The sequence below is a fragment of the Periplaneta americana genome, chromosome 3 (genome assembly GCF_040183065.1).
Source record: "Periplaneta americana isolate PAMFEO1 chromosome 3, P.americana_PAMFEO1_priV1, whole genome shotgun sequence".
NCBI lineage: Eukaryota > Metazoa > Arthropoda > Insecta > Blattodea > Blattidae > Periplaneta > Periplaneta americana.
The window spans coordinates 156,163,846-156,184,696 of NC_091119.1; the positions used below are offsets into that span (position 1 = coordinate 156,163,846).

The window sequence follows — 20,851 nt, forward strand, 5'->3', positions numbered from 1 at the left end:
GCTTAGCACACCAACACTCTACCAACTGAGCTAATCAGGAACTACACCCGACACCGTCTCAATTTCTCCCTTTATATCCACACACCTCAAGTGGGCTGACAAGACGACAGAAACCCAACTCTCTGTTCCTGGATAACTCAGTCGGTAGAGCATTGGTGAGCTAAGTCAAAGGTTCTGGGATCGATACCTGGCCTCGGAACAATTTTTCCCTTGATATTATTCAAGTCTGCTTCACAGGGAGCTATACCTGAAAGCCAGATTTGCATGATATATACGTTAGTGTAGGTACATTAACAGAAAACCACAATTCAAGTCACACAGAGTTTGTGTGCACTCAAAGTTGGGTTTCTGGTGTCTTGTTAGCCCACTTGAGATGTGGAAATAATGGGAGAAATTGAGATGGTGTCGGGTATAGTTCCTAGGTAGCTCAGGCACAGGCAGTAGAGCATTGGTGCGCTAAGCCCAGAACCGATACCTGGTCCCGGAACAATTTTTCCCTTGAAATTATTAAAGTCTGTTTCACAGATCTGAAATTCACATTTGCATAAGATGTCAATGAATTCTCGTTAAATAATAAAAACGAATTTACCAAAAGAAAACCATGGAATAATAATGTGACTTTGTAAGAAATATAAAGTTAAATGTTAATATGGATAATAAAAAATAGAGAAACCCGAAATTGGTTCCATTTTATTTTTTTGAAAACCACTGTTGGATGATGACTCAGTATGTTGAGATGAAAAATACATACCTCGCTTCCTTCATTGTTGTGTTAATTAATCAATTTTTCTTTTTCGGGAATTGCGTAAGTTATTACTGAAAATTTTCCTTAGCAATCTATCAGCTTGTGGCAGGTGAAAGATTCGTTGAGACTCTCAGTTAAGATGTTATATTCTTATAGTGAACATTAGCGTGGAAAAGTTTCTGATTTAATGATTTAAAATGAATTCAAGAGTTTGTTAATTAAGAAATAGTTATGCTTTCTACACAAATAAAGAACAATACTGAATTAGACAATAAATTCGTACTCACATAATGTTAATTTACTTTTGTTTCACTACCATTCTTTTCCTTCTTTTATATATTAGACCATCCACCCTTTTTGTGGTCTCAATCCATTATTTTCTTGGATTACCATAAACCTAACTGTGAAATTTATTAATTTTAAATAGTGATGTTATATTTTGTTCATGATTAATTTATTATAAGTATGTTGAATCTTTCTTACACTACTTTTAACATGAGTTAGATCGCCATTTAATCAATTATTATAAGTAGTTTAAAATGTGTAAAATATTGCATGATATGTGCTACATTTTATTTATACCTCGGACAGTCAACAAAATTATATAAATAATAATAATACATCAAACATATCGAATAAGCAAGCAGTTTATTATAATAAAATGTTTAGAAATGAAATGCCAAGATTGCTTACTTGTGCTTAAGTGACTGAAATAGCTGACTAATACTGAATCCAACATACAGAGAAACATACCAGCCATTTGCTGTTCTGCTAATTACTGGACCAAAGTTTCGACCACACTACACAACTGGTAATAATAAGGTAGAAGTAGCTGACACAAAAATGGTGATAACAAAACTACTGAAACTAAAACTTTCCAACGAATTTACAAAAGCCCATAAATCCACAAATCAAGTATCTGAGATGCATGCAGGTGCAAGTGTCTCACCCCAAGCATGGGACTCTGCTTGTCCCTCTGATTTGCCTCTCCATCACCACAGATCTGTTCCACTGATGGCCCAGCCTGAAATACAATCATATGTAACCCACAACCCTGTCTGATCTGACAAACAACCTGTGACAGGAATACTGAATACAGCATAGTTTTTAATACACGACTTAAGGATAAGATTTTAAAGAGATACAAAGAACACACATAACCAGCAATCTGAAAAATACTTAACCTAGTTCCAATTTCTGAAGAACGTTAGAAAGAACAAATAACTAATAAAATAAAATATACAGATTATTCTGGACAGACCAACGCATGCCAATGTCCAATTGCTATTGCAAGTTAGGAGACAAAACCAAAATTCTGCTAAAATATCAAGATGACGTCAAAACACACAGAAAAGAAAATTAATACACAAGATTGAATTTAAACTCGTTTTGAATAGTATTTATTACGTCTCTTATTTTATGCATCCTTTGTTAATTCCCATAAGCAAATATAATATAACGCAGTCAGTCAAAAATACCAAAAGTTGAGATAAATTTGGTCATGAATAGTTAAGTAATGAATAAGAATTTATTTCGGCTTTATTTAGTGGTAAACAAGTACACTTTTGTTCTTATCAATTCATTATGTGACAGGATCTATTCTCAATGGTCATTTAGATTAACACAGGGGCACTACTCAAAATAAAATTGTAGAATTCACATTATATTTTCTTATTATTAAGAAATTTCCACAGTATTTGAAATAAAAAGAATGATTACATTATTTTACTACACACTCTTCAATATACACGCACAAAGCAGTTTATCAATTTTTATTTGTTTGTCAGAATGTCCAAAATGCATATAGTGTGTTAGCTGGGAGGCCGGAGGGAAAAAGACCTTTGGTGAGGCCGAAACATAGATGGGAGGATAAAATGGATTTGGAGGTGGGATATGATGATAGAGACTGGATTAATCTTGCACAGGATAGGGACTGATGGTGGCTTATGTGAGGACGGCAATGAACCTCCGGGTTCCTTAAAAGCCATAAGTAAGTATGTCAGAATGTCCAAGTAAGCAAACAATGTTCTCTCTGAATACATGTTGTTTTATTAAAAATATACATCAGAATAAGCAATGTTTTGATGATTTTATAACATTCCCATAGAACTTGGACATTTACTGTACTATCTCATAACAAATGGGTGGTTTTGCATATTTAGCAAAAAACTGAAAAACTATAATCATAGGACATGACTATAACAAATTCTATACTTTGAATTTTATCCAACTAAGGTATGTTGTGTTTTATTTCCATCAGCGTTATTAATATTTGCAGTGTGGACATTCTATGGAGATGGACTATGGAGTTTTATACTATATTCGCACAATTTCGAGTTTGATTATGTCTACTTACAAACATGGAAAATTCGTAGTCACAGAATTGTTCTTGAAGGAACAGAGAATAGAGAAATCTCTTGTGTCCAGAAAATCCAAATAACTCAAGGAGTATAATGAAATTATTTTGGAATTTTTAAATGCTTGTGTAAGTGTTTCAGAAACTACAGAAAGAAACCCTTCATTTTATTTCAAATCAAATATAAAATTAGCCAAATCCTCAACTATTTAATACTAAACAAAAATCACTGCTGATTTAGTTGTACTAGAAACTTAATGATGGAAAGTGATTATGAATTATTAGAGAGCTTAAGACATTATCTGCAGCCAAGATAATAGGGCATATTTTACTGAAATCAAATCGTCCTTTATATTTTCAAACTCGTCTTTCTGAAAACCTACAAAAAAAACAAAAACAAAAACAAAAACAAAAAACATTCCGAATTCTTCACCTACTTACACAACTGTACCATAACAAAAGAAAAATAAAACTAAATAAAATACCCCATCACAGCACAATAAAACACTACATTCAATGGACTCAGCTGAACTGCTGTGGTAATGAAAGAGGCAGACCTGAAACTCATAAATAAGACTGTATATGAATGTTCCTAAAATATTTAGCTGCAAATAATCAAATATAAAGGGCAGATGACTGAGTGTACTACACATTAATGACTTTACATGATAAGTGTATAGTACCAGAAAAAAAAATACCAGGTGTTCGAAATGAAAGTTGCCAATAAAGAAATAAAATAATTTATTTGCTAATTATGATACACGAAAGTGGTATGTCACAAAACATGACAAACATCCAACCAATACTCAATTTCTCTCCAAGTGTTCTGTAACATCTGTACATTTACAAATGCTACTGTCTATAATCCTACAAAGCAAGTCATGCGAGTTATTGACTTTGCGCTTGTAAACACAATCTTTAACATAACCTCACATGAAAAAATCCAAGAGGCGTTAAACTGGGAGATCATGTGGGCCATGAAGTAAGAACACTGCGATTGATCCATTTTCCTGAGAAATGAGTGTTCAGAGATTCAATTACTGGTCCTAATGGGAAGGGGCCCCGTACTGCTGGAATGTGTACCCATGAGGAATCCGTGGAATAGCAAAATGTTCCAGCATATCGAGATACATTGCACCATTGTTTTTTTTTTTCAATAAAAAAGAATGATCTAAGCACGTTGTACAAGTTAATAGGCACCACAAATTCAACTTTAGAGTAATATCCTATTTACTGACTTTATCAATTGCACATATTTGTGCTCACTGACTGCAATGATATTCAATAAATTCAATATCACGTTCATGCTCCTGATCAATATGATCATTTTAAGATCCCCATATGCGGAAATTGTGCCTATTAGGTTTACCAGAAATGTGGAAATTAGATTCATAAGAGAAACACACTTTACTGAGATACACATTATTTTCGTCTATAAAAGAGAGAATGTCAACTGCAAAGGTGTGGCACCATGACAAATCATTTTCCTCTCATTTCTGTGTTAACTGCACTTTATAAGCTGTTAGTTTCAGTAGTACCAAACATGGATGGTAATTGTGGAATGTGAAGTCTGACACTCAATTGCCTGATCGACTTCTTAGGACTTCGTGTGAAAGCTTCACATATGGCTTTGACCTGCTCAGCCACTGTTCTTTTTTTACCTTCTGTTCCATGTCGCACAAAGTTTCCATGTTCAAACAAATGATTGTGTCATTCCACACAATTGCGTGTATGTTCGGTGCTTCATGACCAGGGCACTTTTCACGAAGTTTGTGCTGAATAGTAGTTGGAAAATTTAAATTCTGAATAATTTCAAGGAAATTATTCAAACCAGCTTTACAGAGAGCTAATACCTGAAAGCCAGATTTGCATAATTTAAATTCTGCTAACCAGTAACGACAATGAACCTTCTCTTTCAGCATTAAAGGTGCCATTTTGCTAAAATTCTGACTGATTACGCATATACAACAACAATATAAAAAACTTCTCAGGTTTTGTTATATCTTACAGTAAACAGAATTTCATTACTTTATTGGCTGCCTTCTTTTTGGACCCAGTGTATTAAAATATAGAAACTAGCATGACTAATGTACTTGATTATTATTACCTTCCTACAAATCATTACTGTATTATAAACTTTAGGCATGGAAAGAACTTTCCTGCTGTCATGAGTTTCAGGACGTCAGTCACCAGAACCTGAACAGATTTTGTGATCAGTAAAAAAACCTCCAATAAAACACGTAATAAAAGGATGATGTAGTGAAGGGAGGAAAAAGAGGGAGAAGTTCTGAAACAGGTTAATCTGTTAAGATCAATGGTAAGCATATTTTCCTGCACCAGTAAACACACTTTCTTAGTTTATGTGCTAATTTTTAGAGAAAAAACTAAGCATAATCACACACCAATGGATGAAATAGAGGAGGAGAGAGGCATTGAGCATATTTATTTATTTATTTATTTACTAGCCGTACCTGTGTGCTCCACTGCACCTGTTAGAAATAATTATAAAGTAATTACATAATTAAAATAGGACATTTGATCCAGGGAACATTCGTGTTTGATAGAAGGATAAATCGTTTATTATGTTACTTAATTTAAATTGTATTAAAAAAATTAAAATGCGATCATTTTGATCCAGAGACCACTCATTTGCTCATAAAAATTATTTTAGGAAATACAGGAAACGAATGTACAGAATAGCCTATCAAGTTTTCTGTGCATAAGAAGCTATTTTAATCTTACCTGTCCTCGATTCACTCAGAAGTTACTGTAATAACATTATAGCATTATGTCCATCTAGAGAAACTACACTTTCCAATGGTGAATTAATAATTAATATACAAATCGGTTAATTTAGCTTCCGATATTACTTCATACAAACACAGAAACATTCTCTGTAGGCTATGTTTCATAGCTTTCGTTTGTTGTTGTCCAAGGCCCCTTATAGACGAAGTCATTTGTTTTTTATTTCATTACACCACCTTAGATGGTGTTATTATTGTAATTTGGAACTCATTTATCTCATTAAACATCAGTCCTATCAAAATTTTGCATAGAATAAAACTTATCGGAAATTATTTTTAAAGAAATTTTTGTTATGTAATATTTTTCGTGAAAATTAATGATAAGGGAGATATTTCGATTTATTTAATTCAAGCCCCCTTATAACCCCTCTTTTAAATAAAATATTCTGAATGTCATATAGCCTAAATTCTAATTTACAACGAACTTAATTTATATTCCAATTTTTATATAAATCGGTTCAGCCATTATCGCGTGAAAAGGTAACAAACATACAGACAGACAGACAGACATACAAACAAAAATTTCAAAAAAAGCGATTTTCGGTTTCAGGATGGTTAATTATATATGTTAGGACCAATTATTTTTGGAAAATCGAAAATTACGAGAAAAATTTCGGCTACAGATTTATTATTAGTGTAGATATGCACCATCCTCTTAATAATAATTTCGAAGAGGTTATGTTTCTTAAAAAACTGGCTTCATGGCCTCCCTTACAATCGTATCTAGACACGTCTATGTATGCAAGAGCTCAAAATTGATACAATTTATACTTAAACAAAATATGACATTAAAAGGACACATTTTTATTTACTGGTATTCAGTTCTTATAAAACAGTAAATATTGATAAAATTATTAATTCTCATAGATTTGGTTAGAATATAAAACTGTTGGAAATACGGATAGGAAGAAAAGTAATATAATTCAATTTTCACATAAACAATAAAAACAATAGGAAAATACAAGTTCCGTTAAAAATAGCAGCAACTGATCACAACATCAGGTCAGCACTGGTAACAAAAGAAAATTCACATCCTCATCTGCTGCTGTTACCACAAACACCACCAAACCAAAACAAGAAAGTGTTCACCCCCTCAACAAATTCACAAAACAAACAAACATCAGGAAGCAATACCTACCACATCTGTTGTCCCCATCGAATTGTAAACCTACGTAGTGACGAGTCACATCCAAAGAGAAAGAAAAAATACCGCCATCAGACTCGTAATGAACATTGTAATCAAGCTGTCATTGCTTTTCCAGATTATAAACCTACTTTATGGACTCAACTGTTGAATTTCAGGGGTGCTAACCTCTGTAAGATGTTGTTGCTTCTAGCAATTTTAAAGCCAAAAACACCTCATAAGCTATAAAAATGTATGGCTGATATGTGGGAAGAATGTGAAATAGTTAAATGTTACACAGTATTGAGTGACTTTTTTTTGTAAATAATACAGTAAGGTAAGCCCTAAATATTAATACAGTAAGGAAGTTTGAAATTTAATCAATAATACAGTGTCCTAAACTAATATTTATACAGCGATTTCTAACTTATACACAAGATAGTACAGAAAGATTGTAACTGTAACAAAACATATTGAATAAACAATTATTAGCATCATGCTATCAAGAGATCTTAATATCACATACAAGAAACGGCAGCGCCAGCATTTTTAAATTAGGGAAGGGAGCATTCATTTGGGTAGGCAAAACTTATTGAAGTAAGCAACTCTCCCTTCCTTTTGTCCTGTACCACTGAAATTGTTACTGAAGTTGAACATCATCAATCAAGGAAAATTTTTTTGATATTGAATATTAATATTTACAAGTATATGGTTTGTTAGCTATTTACATAGCATCTAGATGTTAAACAAAAAGAAACTAATTGAAGCAAAATTGTGAGTGTGTGTTATATAATTAAAAATAAACACTGTTAATTCAGCATTGCAACATGACGAGCCATGAAGCAATTTGTTAAGGAAAAATTGTGATCTAGTAATAGTATATAATAGTAATAAATACATTGAGTAGAAAGTAAACTGATATAAGTTTTAGATGTGCTTTCAATATTTGTGAAATGAGGGGGGAGCAGAAAAGTGAGCATTAGCCCATCACAGCCCCTCTGTTGGCGCTGCCCCTGTATATAAAAAATATTACAATTAATTTCGATAATATAAATTTTCATTATACATTTGTATTGGATCTGAACTTCGGGAGAGGCCGTATAAAAATAACCTACAGAAGTTAGCATCTCTGTTATAACATCACAGCGGGTTTTCCCTGTATTACGTAACTTCACAGTAGAAGTAAATAATTTGTTCTCAATAACAATCACATGCTTCAGAATAATAATTGCCATTTCTTGGAAGTTTAATAAATAACATAAAATAAAAAACATGATATGATGATAAAAGTCAGAACTAGCGTAATAAACATACTTCATAATTGTTAAAGTTATTATCCTTTTAGTACTGCTGGCAGGTGACTGACAATTTTCCCTCTTTTAAAGTTTTATGGCAGATCAAATTACTTGGCATAATATTTTCTGTCACGTTAAACATATATGAGTTTCTTGTATTATGCAAATTTTATTTTCCTTTCGGAATGGTAAAAAAAATAGAGGAAATCACATTATTTTATTACGTACAAAGCTGCATGTATGGATCCAATGAAATAACAAATACATCTTATAGCAAGTGATAAAGATAAAAAATAATTATTTTCATTAACTGTCTTCGTAATTAGCATGAGAACATTCTTGCAGAAGTACGTTTCAAAGCAGTTCAATATGCTTGTGAAAACCTTATTTGCTTTCATGCTTGAATTTATTTTGTGAAAATATGACGACATAAATGATCTCCATACCTTCATATTTTTCAGAATTTTCAATTCTCTTTATGTTTAATGTCGACTTGATCGAAAGAAATGAATATTAAAATATTTTAACATTACGAAGGGTTAAATTGTAATGAAGTCGAATTCACAAAAGAAAATGTTTATTAATGAATAGTAATCAGAATTTGTTACTTTGAAATTCATTTTAAGGGGAGCATTACTTCAAATTCCGCTGTTATGATATATCACAAGTGGATATGATAAGAGAGGTATTTTAATGACCAACGAAAATAATTTGTGTGCATAAGTAGATGAAAAAATTCAAAATGAAAATTAAATGGAGCACATTCAATTTAGTGACGAGGTAACTTCCCACACTTGTGAAAAAGTATGTTGATACAACTATCACATGTAGGAAAGAGATTCATTTAAGGTGAATATGTGATTTAGAATAAAAGATGGTCCTTTTTCTTCACTGGACCTATACTAACATGTCTGTTTATCTTGATATTTTTTAACAATGTATAAATTCCTTGTCAACTCAAGACGACAATCTTCCTCAAGCAGTATTTTAGCCAGATTGAGCAACATTTTATACACTACGTGATCAAAAGTATTGGGACACCTCTGAGTAGTGCTGATTTGAAGCCTGCAGCTACGTGACATGCTACAAACTGGTTTTAGTGACAGCAGTATGTTGTGTACTGATCAGTATTACAAGTAATAGACGAATGGTTCGGTATACAGAACTCAGAGAATTAACGTGACATGATCATAGGGTGCCACTTAAGTAGTAAGTCTATCAGAGAGATTTCAGCTCTTCTGATTCTGTCAAAATCAACAGTTTCAAATGTTATAAAGTGGAAATGTTATGGTCCTATCACAAGTAAATCACGACCAGGTAGGTTATGCCACATATTATGTCAGAAAGGAATCGTCAATCTTTAAAGAGAGTGGTGTGTAAAATTGTCAGTTTTCGGCTGAAATAATCACCCAAGAATTCAACCATGCTATCAGCAGTGAAGTCAGCACAAAGACTATTCATAGTGATAGGAGAAAAGTTTTCTAGCTATGATGCCGTGGTCCATTGGTGTGTGACAAAACGTTTCATTCACTGCTGCGGTGAACATCTTCAGTGGTGTAGATTGCTGGTGCGGCTGGTTCTACAGCACGTGCCGATGACAGTCTGCACTGGCTGCATCGTCATATATATAGTGTGTGAGGGGGATGGCTTGCTGTTGTCGCCACGGTCCGCGCTCGAATGTGCTTGGTGGACGGGTTTGCTGTTGGCTTCGCGATCTGCGGCAACAACAGCAAGCCCCCCCCCCCCCCACACACACTATATATATGACGATGCAGCCAACGCAGACTGTCATCGGCACGTGCAGTAGAACCAGCCGCACCAGCAATCTACAGCACTGAAGATGTTCACAGCAGCAGTGAGCGAAACGTTTGGTCACACAACCAACGGACCATGGCCTCCTAGCCCGGAAAACTTTTCTCCTATTGACACCGGCTGTGATAGCCTACACTCGAATATATTCGTAGTGAGTTGAGGAAAGTGGGTTATCATGGCCAAGCAGCTGCCCGTAAACCAAACATTTTCTCGATGAAAGCTAAGTGTCGCCTGAAGTAGTGTAAGGAGCACCACCTCTGGACAATGGGACATTGAAAATCAGTGATTTTTTAGTGAGAGTCGCATATACGTTGTGACAGTCCATTGGAAGGACTTGAGTGTGGCAAATTCCAGGGGAACTGCCAGCCTGTATTGTGCCAACAGTAAAATTTGGAGGAGTTGGCATTAGAGTATGGGGCAGTTTTTCCTCTCGTAAAACTGAATGGCAATCTAGACACCGCAAGTTATGAGAACATTCTGACTGGTTATTTACTGTCTACCACAGAGGACCAATTTGGTGATGACCACTGTTTGTACCAGCATAACAATGCTCCATGCCATGAAGTATGGTCTGTAGGGAAATGATTTCGAGACAAAGTTCAGGAAATAAACTGGCTAGCCCAGAGTCCCTATTTCGATCCCACAGAACACCTCTGGATGAATTAGAACATAGATTTCGCTCCATATCCCAGCGTCCCACCCTGCAAGAAGAATGACCTGTCATTATTCCAGAGACATTCAGACTCCTACTGTGTTGTCTTTCTGCTAGAATTACAGCTGTCATAAAGACAAAGGATGGATCCACTTCTTATTGAAGTCCATTACCTAGGAGAGTGTCGAGAGGAAAATCTGAAAATGATTTTGGTTAAATGTCTCAATACTTTTGATCAGGTAGTATACGCAGCCATGTTCAGACTATTTTTCCAAACTGCTTGATTAGGAGGAATAAGGACAGACTCTAGGTAGCAGGATGCTCGGATTTAACACTGATGGATTATTTTGCGAGGGACACGTTTATGAAACAAGAATTACATATTCACAAAGACTAAAACATCACATTGCAAAGACAGTTGGGAAAATAATTCCACAGATATTGCAAAATATTTTTCGTGAAGAATTAGACAGATTTGGCAGCAAGTAGCTCAGTTGAAAGAGCAACTAGCTATGGGCTGGAAGTTTCGAGTTCAATCCTGGGTGGTGGTGGATTTTTCTCATCAAAATTTCAAATGGCCCAAGGACCCACTCAGCCTCCTGTAAAACTGAGTACTAGATATTTCCATTGGTTGAGTTTTTGAGTTGTCTGATGATAATGAATAAAGAGAAGTGTTAAGAGTTGATCATTAAAGTGCCTCTTTGAGCATATCCAATTTTGGTTTATTTAATTAATTTTTCGTTTATTTCAATAAAAACCATTTTATAGTCACTCTGTATTAAATAAAATACTTCCCATCAAACTACATTACTTTTGTACTGTTCTGTCAGAACAAGTACGATTAAAAAATCAAATACAATTTAAAATAGTAAACCTTACATCTCTTTTAATTGTGGGATTAATAAATATGATCTCTTATCATTTGTATCACATTATTAATTCAGAACTGTACACGTTACATTCATTCACAAAATATTTCCTCAGCACTTTCCAAGCCAAACAATTTACAGCATCTAATGCATTTTGTACTCATAAAATTACTCTAGGCTGAATTCAAAACTGCAACCAATTGTATCTGTATCGAGAACTTTGCTATCCTAATGTTGTTTAGATTACTGATTATAAATTAGTATTATTATGAGGGCATCAACAATTTCTGAACTTTAAATAGATAAAATTATATCTATATCAGCTTAGAGAACCTCTAAAATAATCAATTTTCACACAATAAGTTATAAAAAAAAGTCTACATATCCCAAACCTGAATCTGTTCACTTTCATCATTACAAAGATATATTTCTTCTCGTGGGGTCGAGGGACATGACAAAAATGATAATTTTTTTGCCTAAGTATAAAATGTTTAAGCTCTGGTAAATGTTTAAACATGGTTTATGCTCGACCATGCCGAAATGTAGTAATTATACACCTGGTAGCAGTCCTTTAATGTATGTCATTAAAGTACACCTACTCATTAAAGTACAGGTGTTCAGCCAATGACAAGTCAGCTTACAGGTGTTCAGCCAATGTCAAGTCAGCTTTGTACCATTATAAAACCGCAAGTATTGATTATTCTCGGATATGCAATCGAAAGAGAATTAGCGAAAAGTCACGGAGGCTGGAAATCCAATACTGTCGCAGAAGGTTATGTTCTGTTACTATAATAGAGTTAATTGTAAATAATATTCAAATAAATTCAATTTGTCATCTCGTTTTTCAATTCTAAATCATTTTCATCTTATTCTGTGCCAAGGTCAATGAAATTCGGCCTCGGAAAAAATCAATACTTTCGCGTCTGCGCACATCTCACAATTCAGGTCAGTTCGCACATAACCATAATTTTGAATACTTTCAAGTTAGAAATATGGTCGAGCATAAAAAGTCGTATGAAACTTGCCTATAATGGTAATTAAGATTCTCGCTTGCACTCATTTCATAAATGATCATACTTGCGTCTTAATTACTACCATTATAGGCTCGATGCATAATGTACTATTATTATACAAGGGAATGAAGTTACGTATCTGTAAAATTATGTCTATAAAATCAACATTCAGATACACAAGTAACACTGTGCAGTTAATGCTACATTCTGTTTATGAGTGAGCCACAAGCAAGATATTAATTAATTCACCCACTTTCCTAGAAAGACAGAACAAACTAAGGAATTCAAAATATAACATGTAAAACACTGCCTAGTGAAGTTTCTCATGCAGACTTCTTATTAGCACTTTTTCAAGACCAGTAAAAACAGTCACATTGCCAGTGTATCTGCTTTGTGTATACTTGTAAAGCAATACTTACACTTCTGACTCCCGCATATGGCAGCATCTCTACCTCCTCTTCCACTCCAACTCTGGAAAAAACCAAACCTTTAACAATATTAAATTGAAACTTACACAAAGTCGAAGTATCAGTTAAGAAAATTTCAATTGCAAAGATTACAATTCCAGAAACATTACCAAATTATTCACCTACTGAAGGTAATTCAATGAAAAACACAACAAAGTGATCCTTACGGTATTTTGAACCACGTGAGGAGCTGCATTGTCGCACCTCCATGCACTATCACAGTCCAAATAACAACTAACGAAGTAGTTGTTAACATTGCCTGCCTTGCATCTGACACTGTGTTCCGAATAGCCAGAGCAAATGACATGGCACCACGTAAACCTGAAATCAGAAATTTTCACTATTTCTCTACAACTGGCCCAACTTATATTAATGTTAACCACATATAAATTGTAGTTCATTAAGTTACGTACAAATGTAATTTTTATAAGACATGATATCCAGTGGGGGGGGGGGGGGGGGAACATATGTGAGAAGAACAACAGTGTCAAAAATTACGACACTTCGACAATATGCAATAGAAGACTATCTCAAAATTTTAAGTGTGTAACTGGAAGTTGGTATTTTTTTTATTGGGTTATTTTACGACGCTGTATCAACATCTAGGTTATTTAGCGTCTGAATGAAATGAAGGTGATAATGCTGGTGAAATGAGTCCGGGGTCCAGCACCGAAAGTTACCCAGCATTTGCTCGTACTGGGTTGAGGGAAAACCCCGGAAAAAACCTCAACCAGGTAACTTACCCCGAACGGGATTCGAACCCGGGCCACTGGTTTCGCAGCCAGACGTGCTGACCGTTACTCCACAGGTGTGGACAAGTTGGTATTTAAATAGTAATGGATTGTCTAAACATTTTCAAGCTGAAGTTAGCAGAGAAACCACCACAGAGGAAGGAGTGTATCTTTTGGTTGAAGAAACCTGTGAAGAACACAGAAATATTCTTACGATATTAATTAATTAATTAATTAATTAAAATATACTTACCAGCAAAGAATAACATATGCTGAAAGTTGAGAGGTATCTGGGGCTTGCGACCTAAATTCAGTAGGAATGATAAGGGATAAATATTGACTGCACGTCCCAGCATAGCACAGAACTGAACAAGAGTTAAGGAAAATCACAGAAAACTATGAAAACATTCACGCGAAATCCACAGTTGTATGTATATTCAACATAATGAAGATACACAAACCTGTATTTCATTATAAGCTGTATACAGTTTTCAGTTTAAAAAAATAAAACTTATAATATATCCTATTGATCAATTAGACCAGGGATGGGCAAACATGAGACATTTGCCCAAGCTTTAATACTGCCCGCATTGCAAGAAAGGAGTTGTATTATGCATATGTTGTCATACTGCATGAATATCACGAAGCATGCTGGCTTATTTGAGTTATACTTTCCCACATCTGAAACTCTTCGATACATACAAATCTGACAAGTCAATATAATTCCATTCCTTTACATTACATTACTAAAATTCTCATAATTTAACAAGCATTATAAGAGGAATCACAGTCCATTGTAACAATACTGCTTGCAATATGTTTTCGTAAATAGTGTGTTAAAATATTTGCATTAAGGTGGAAAATTTTCATGTTGTTCAATGTTGTTTTCAACACTTTATCCTCATTCACATATGAGAAAACGTGAAATTTGTCAGTAACAAACTAAACGTAATTGGTTGAAATATAAAAACAATTCTAATGTTATCTACGAGGCGTGTTTTTAAAGTAAGTTCCGTTTTCAATTATAGCCGTCGCATCGCTGCAATTGTTATTTTGCACATGCATGTTTTCTTCTTCAGTCCTCAGGCAAGCTGTGCATGCAGTTTCAGAGCTTCAGTCCGTGTGTGTGTGTGGTTAGTTGTAATCAGTTGAAATGTTTAAAGTGATCAAGCACCCCGCCGACTGTGAGATGTGGTCTGTTATCTGTTTCTTGAATGCGAGAAACATCAAACCAGCTGACATTCATCGTCAACTTTGTGAGGTGTATGGTGATGATGCCATTAGTGATGGAATGGTCAGGAGATGGGTTAGGAAGTTCAACGAGGGCCGCGTCTCTGTGCATGATGAGCAGCCAGTCAGCCATCTTTGATCAATGACGATTTGGTGCATGCTGTCGATGAAAAAATTATGAGGACAGGAACAAATTGACCATCCCCCTACAGCCTGGATTTGGCTCCGAGTGACTTTCATCTCTTTTTGCACCTCAAGAAGTTCCTCGGTGGTCAATGTTTTGATGGTCACGACACCCAAAATCCCATCTCGAAATTTGGCTGGGAACAAATTGACCATCCCCTCTACAGCCCGGATTTGGCTCCGAGTGACTTTCATCTCTTCCTGCACCTCATGAAGTTCCTAGGTGGTCAACGTTTTGATGGCGATGATGAAGTGAAAACAGCAGTGCGGGAGTGGTTCGCATCGCAGGCAGGCGAATTCTACAATGAGGGGATAGAAAGACTTGTGCCATGGCTCGATAAATGCCTCAATAATGGTGGAGATTATGTTGACAAGTAATTGAAGTGTAGGGAATTCAATGCAACAAAAATGGTTTGTAAATATCTTCCTGTTTACTTACTACACCTTTTTGGAACTTACTTTAAGAACACGCTCGTAGCAAAATTTTATATTAAAAGATTGTAACTAAATTTAGCTTATTCCACTGTTGTAATATACAGGGTCTTTCATAAGAAACGAGTCTATCGAAAATTAACTATTTTGGATAATTTTTTTAAATGATGTTCAACCTCACAAAAAAGAACCCTTCCCGGTGCCGTACAGTCGATTTGGAAACAATACCCCCTCCCTCGCCACTATAGCTATTAAACAAAAAAAGATTAGTGTTTAAACCTTTATTTGAACTAGGAATGATGTTATGTACGTATTATAGTAGATGCTCGCATATACACACACTGTTTTACAGACGTCAACTAACGGCAGCTATGCTTTCAATTTCCAAGCGACTAGTGTACTTACTTACTTATGGTTTTTAAGGAACCCGGAGGTTCATTGTCACCCTCACATAAGCCTGCCATCAGTCCCTATCCTGAGCAAGATTAATTTAGTCTCTACCATCATATTCCACCTCCCTCAAATCCATTTTAAATATTATCCTCTCATCTATTTCTCGGCCTCCCCAAAGGTCTTTTTCTCTCTAGTCTCCTAACTAAAGCTCTATATGCATTTCTGGATTCGCCTATACGTGCTACATGCCCTGTCCATCTCAAACATCTGGATTCATGTCAGGTGAAGAATGTAATGTCCGAGGCTTATTGTGTGGTTTCGTAACAAGCTGTTTTTTATGGTGATGGGTTGTTAGCCCTTTGCCCAACCCCCAAGTTGGAGAATCGCCCTTATCGGCTGTCCACGAGTGCTTATTCAATATATTCGCAGCTACCCTCCATATCTGGTACCTGTCTCCCCTATCTGCAACCTGAGGATGTGCCATGCCGTGATGATGGGGACCCACAATACATGGGGGCACGTCTCCAATAGGATTGATTATTTCTGGTTGTAAATTCCTCTCGTTATGCTTGGATGAATTTCTGCATAAGCAATTAAATAATACAAAAGTCAGTCTGAAAGACATAACATTCACACAATCCACTTAAACCATGACATTTCTAAATGAAAACAAAAATGTCACTTTTTGGGGCACAGTAAATGATTTCATTCACGCATGTCTCTTAAGTAATCATTCAATAAAATAAACTATAAACAAACAATGTCAGTCACAACATAACAGAGGAATTGATATGTTCATGACACTAGTTTTCTTAAATTTCTGGGCTGATCTTCGACATTTATATTTGCTGTACAATTGTACATAGGAATGTACCAACAATAAAATCTGTACATATATTATAAGTACTATAACAATGTTTTCCAACCTTTTTGATGGTCTAAGGTGCAGAGTAGAATATACCTAGTGTAGAACACAGTAATGTGAAATTTGGTATCAATTTAAAAAGAAAATGATTTAATTAAATTTTATTTAGCGCAAAATGTTTTAAATTTTCATAGAACAACTTTTAAATATTTTTTTCAAGGCTCCCATTAACTGCTCTTCAGATCCTTAGGGGGACACGGCACCTCAGTCAGTAATAATTGCATTAGAATATATGTATACATGTATAATATAAGCATAACAAAGACACATTTACTTCAACATACATTTTGAAAGATTTACACATGCACATAATGAAATATTTTAGCACATTAAGGATACAAATCCTGCAAGGATGAAACCTAAATCAAAATGATGCTTAGGAAATGTAAACATAGAAACTCCTATGTATGAGAAAATGAAGTTTTCTGCTAAGAAATTTAGTAGTTCAAAAAGTTTCTTGGTCCGCGACCTGGAGTCTGCTGACAAATTATTATACGTATAGTGAGCCTGGCAAATTCCACAGAACAGCACCGCCACTACACCTGTAAAATTAAATATATGTTGTGATTATGAACAACAAAAACATTCAGATATGTTATCTGTGTGATTATGTCACAGACATGCAAACTGCATAATATTTGTGGATTTACCTGTAAGTTCCGACGCCTCAGCTATAAGGAACGTACTGTACGACATAAGCACGAACAGTGCTGATTCAAGCAATGGAAAATCCCGCACATGTGTGAACTTCGTCAAGTAAGAAACTGTTAAGGGAAAACTTTCAACAAATTCAAGCACAAAAATATGAAACACAAATTAACTTATGGAGTAAAGCACAATCTCACGCCATTTTTTTTTAATTATGCATTACGCGCAACTGCCGAAACAAAGTATCTGTGAATCAATCACGAAACCAATGCGTAAACTGATGTTTACTGAAGATAATGACATTAATGTGGCAAAATAATAATAATAATAATAATAATAATAATAATAATAATAATAATAATTTGTGTCACAGTGTCACAGTCTAATGCAGAACTGTGTTCCAATTGTAGCATACGTCACGAGCTGGACTACGTCATTCATCCCTTCCCCCAAGGCCACGCATCATCCACATGACAAGGTACAGAAGATTTGTATTCACTGTCTAGACGTGGAATTCGAAGCAATATCGGTCGGAAAGTACTAGTTTAAAGAGCAATGGGGAAAATGAATCCTTCTCTATTCAAAATAATCACAAAGCATATTGTCTTATGTGAACAGTTTATTGTTATAATTATTGTGGTCGGAAATACTTTCGTTATTTTTTCCATGAGCACGAGTTTGTTGTAATCCGCCACATGGTTTAGATGAGTCACGGAGACGTCATTCAACATCTGTGGACTGTGGAAGAGGAACCAATGCTTTCCCCATGCTCCCACATCTATCTCTGTAAGTTCTGAATTGCAGTAGACTTCCTGATTCTATGAAAGAATGATATGTGTTAGTCTGTTTATTTAATTTATACGAAAACTGTCCTCTATTGAAAAACTGCAAGGGATAAATCATTACTTATCAATTTCTCTGTGATTAGGGAAAAATCAGAATCGTAGTGATAGTACTTATCAAGTAAAACAGCATTTAGGGGAACATTATTTTTTCTGAGAAAAGTGTTCATTTGAGACTGATACAGTATTAAAATTTTTTGGTATACTATATCCAAAAAATTACATATTAAAATATGCACAGTTAATTACTTCCACTCTGTATATCGAATAATATAAATCTCTATGAAGATATACAAACAGCAATTTTGTTACCAAGTTCTTCATATTGTTGTTAAAGGATATAATAGCAGTTAAACAACCCATCAGTGCTCCAATCAGAAGAGAAAGTGTGAAGATACCAAAGAAGTCACCCAGTGCCCGGAAGAAGGCTTGGGTTTCGAAACCTCCTGATCCAGACTGGTACCGCTCTCCATAATTCTGTATTGACCTAAGACATGAACATAATTTTTAAAATTTCACAGTTATATTACACTCATTAGTCATTCTGGGTTTTACTTGTTTAGGAAGATATTGTCACTTACATTGTCACCCTAATTGTCTATTGAGTGTAATTAGTTACCACTGCCACCGGGTATTTACCCATTTGGAGTGTGAATGAATAAATACATACATACATTACATAGACAATAGTACAATAATTGCAGAAGTTTACAATTTCATAAACATATTTAACATTTTAAGAAGTTAACATCATATATAGAGTAAAATATAGAAAATTCTCTTACAAATTGTAATAGAATTTCATATATACATATACTGGGCATGTCTCTTATCCCTAGTTGTTAGGTTATAGGCAACACTATATTTTATGGGATGACAACAGAATTCAAAATATTGACCCAATTTTAGACAAAATTCAAAATTATGGACAGAAATGGAAATCTCATACACTCAGGATGCCTAGAATAAGAATACCACGCCAAACACTAAATTACCACCCATTAGGAACAAGATCTTTGGGTTGTCCACTGAAACAATGGAGTGAGACCGTAACAGGTCACCAGGCTTAATACGTGATAGGGAGAATGAGAATGATAATGAAAATGAGCAGCAGCAGCAGCAGTAATACAAACATCATTAGTTTGTGAAAAATTAAAGGCCTAAGTACAAACACAAATACAAAATCTAGAAAAAAAATATGTAGGTCTAACCATTTGAAAAAACATCTGTAATATAAAAAACAAACTTTATTACTCCTTTTTGGATCTTCCCTTATTTTATAAAACTTACCCACTGAGCACTATGGCAACAGCATCATTGAGGACACTCTCTCCAAATACGAGAGCATACAAGTTAACATCTACATGCAGATCATGAAAAATGGCCAAGATTGTGAGTGGATCCGTAGAAGAAATCAGTGCACCAAAATAAAGTGTATCCAAGAAAGTGAAGCTTCCTTTCAGGTTTGGCATCAGGTGGATAAAGCCATACATCAGGGCTCTGCAGACAAATAAAGAAGCCATCTAAACAACTCGCGTAATTTAATTGATACCGCAGTACAGAATGACGTAATTCACTAGACTCCAGCAATTCAGGAGTAACTCTTACATCTTAAATCTACATGGAAACATTTCTTTCGTACACTATTTCAAAGCATTTATTTGCTTCAATGTAAATTTTTATTTTTTCTCTTTTCCTTTATACTTTTAAAACTATATATCTTTTTATTAATTTTTACTTATAACTCTTCTTCAATTATATCCCTATTATAATAATGAGTAAAGTCATAAGTTGATTGTTCAAATAAGAAATTTAATAGTAATGTTACTATATTGTTCTCAAAACAATGTTTTCATTGAATCAGAGTATTCACTTTCTCTAACAAAATGTTTCACAGAAGATTGAAATGTATAACATATTGTATCTTTAGTTAACAGAATTCCATATTAACAAAGCCAGTTTTGTTTATGCTGGTATATCTTGAAATGAGGAATGAGTATTTCTGCGAACACTGATGAACAAAATATAATTAATCTGTAATAGTATTAGATTTCAAATAAAAATTCTTACCCCACAACAAATGATGAGATGGTTGTGCCGATCAATGCGTATGTTAGAATAGCACCAAGATTGCGGAAGAAGTATTTCTAAAGAGAGAAAGAAAATAGATAACAATTATCTGAAATTAGAACATCGAAAGTCAGCAAACACAGAACTGGATAGATGTTGTGCATGCCATAGAAATTAACTATTTAATTATATAAATTTTAACATTTATAAATCTATGTATAAGAAAGGAGCCTGAAATGCCAAATGTTACATTATGTATTT

General features: G+C 34.6%; 1 protein-coding gene across 7 annotated transcripts in view; it reads right to left on the reverse strand.

The window, feature by feature from the left end:
- The window catches only part of Nhe3 (Na[+]/H[+] hydrogen exchanger 3), a 109,251-nt gene that overhangs the window by 50,017 nt on the left and 38,383 nt on the right, over positions 1–20,851 (reverse strand). For 4 of the 7 annotated variants that reach the window (XM_069822063.1, XM_069822067.1, XM_069822065.1 and 1 more), the window contains exons 3-12: positions 20,591–20,667; positions 19,811–20,020; positions 18,863–19,007; positions 17,681–17,786; positions 17,370–17,572; positions 14,121–14,232; positions 13,304–13,457; positions 13,089–13,140; positions 7,044–7,073; positions 1,695–1,769 (exon numbers count right to left, since the gene is read on the reverse strand). In XM_069822063.1, the coding sequence (XP_069678164.1) occupies positions 1,695–1,769; positions 7,044–7,073; positions 13,089–13,140; positions 13,304–13,457; positions 14,121–14,232; positions 17,370–17,572; positions 17,681–17,786; positions 18,863–19,007; positions 19,811–20,020; positions 20,591–20,667 (1,164 nt within the window). The remainder of the gene's footprint in view (positions 1–1,694; positions 1,770–7,043; positions 7,074–13,088; positions 13,141–13,303; positions 13,458–14,120; positions 14,233–17,369; positions 17,573–17,680; positions 17,787–18,862; positions 19,008–19,810; positions 20,021–20,590; positions 20,668–20,851) is intronic. The other 3 variants (XM_069822064.1, XM_069822069.1, XM_069822070.1) reach the window with 3 other exon arrangements.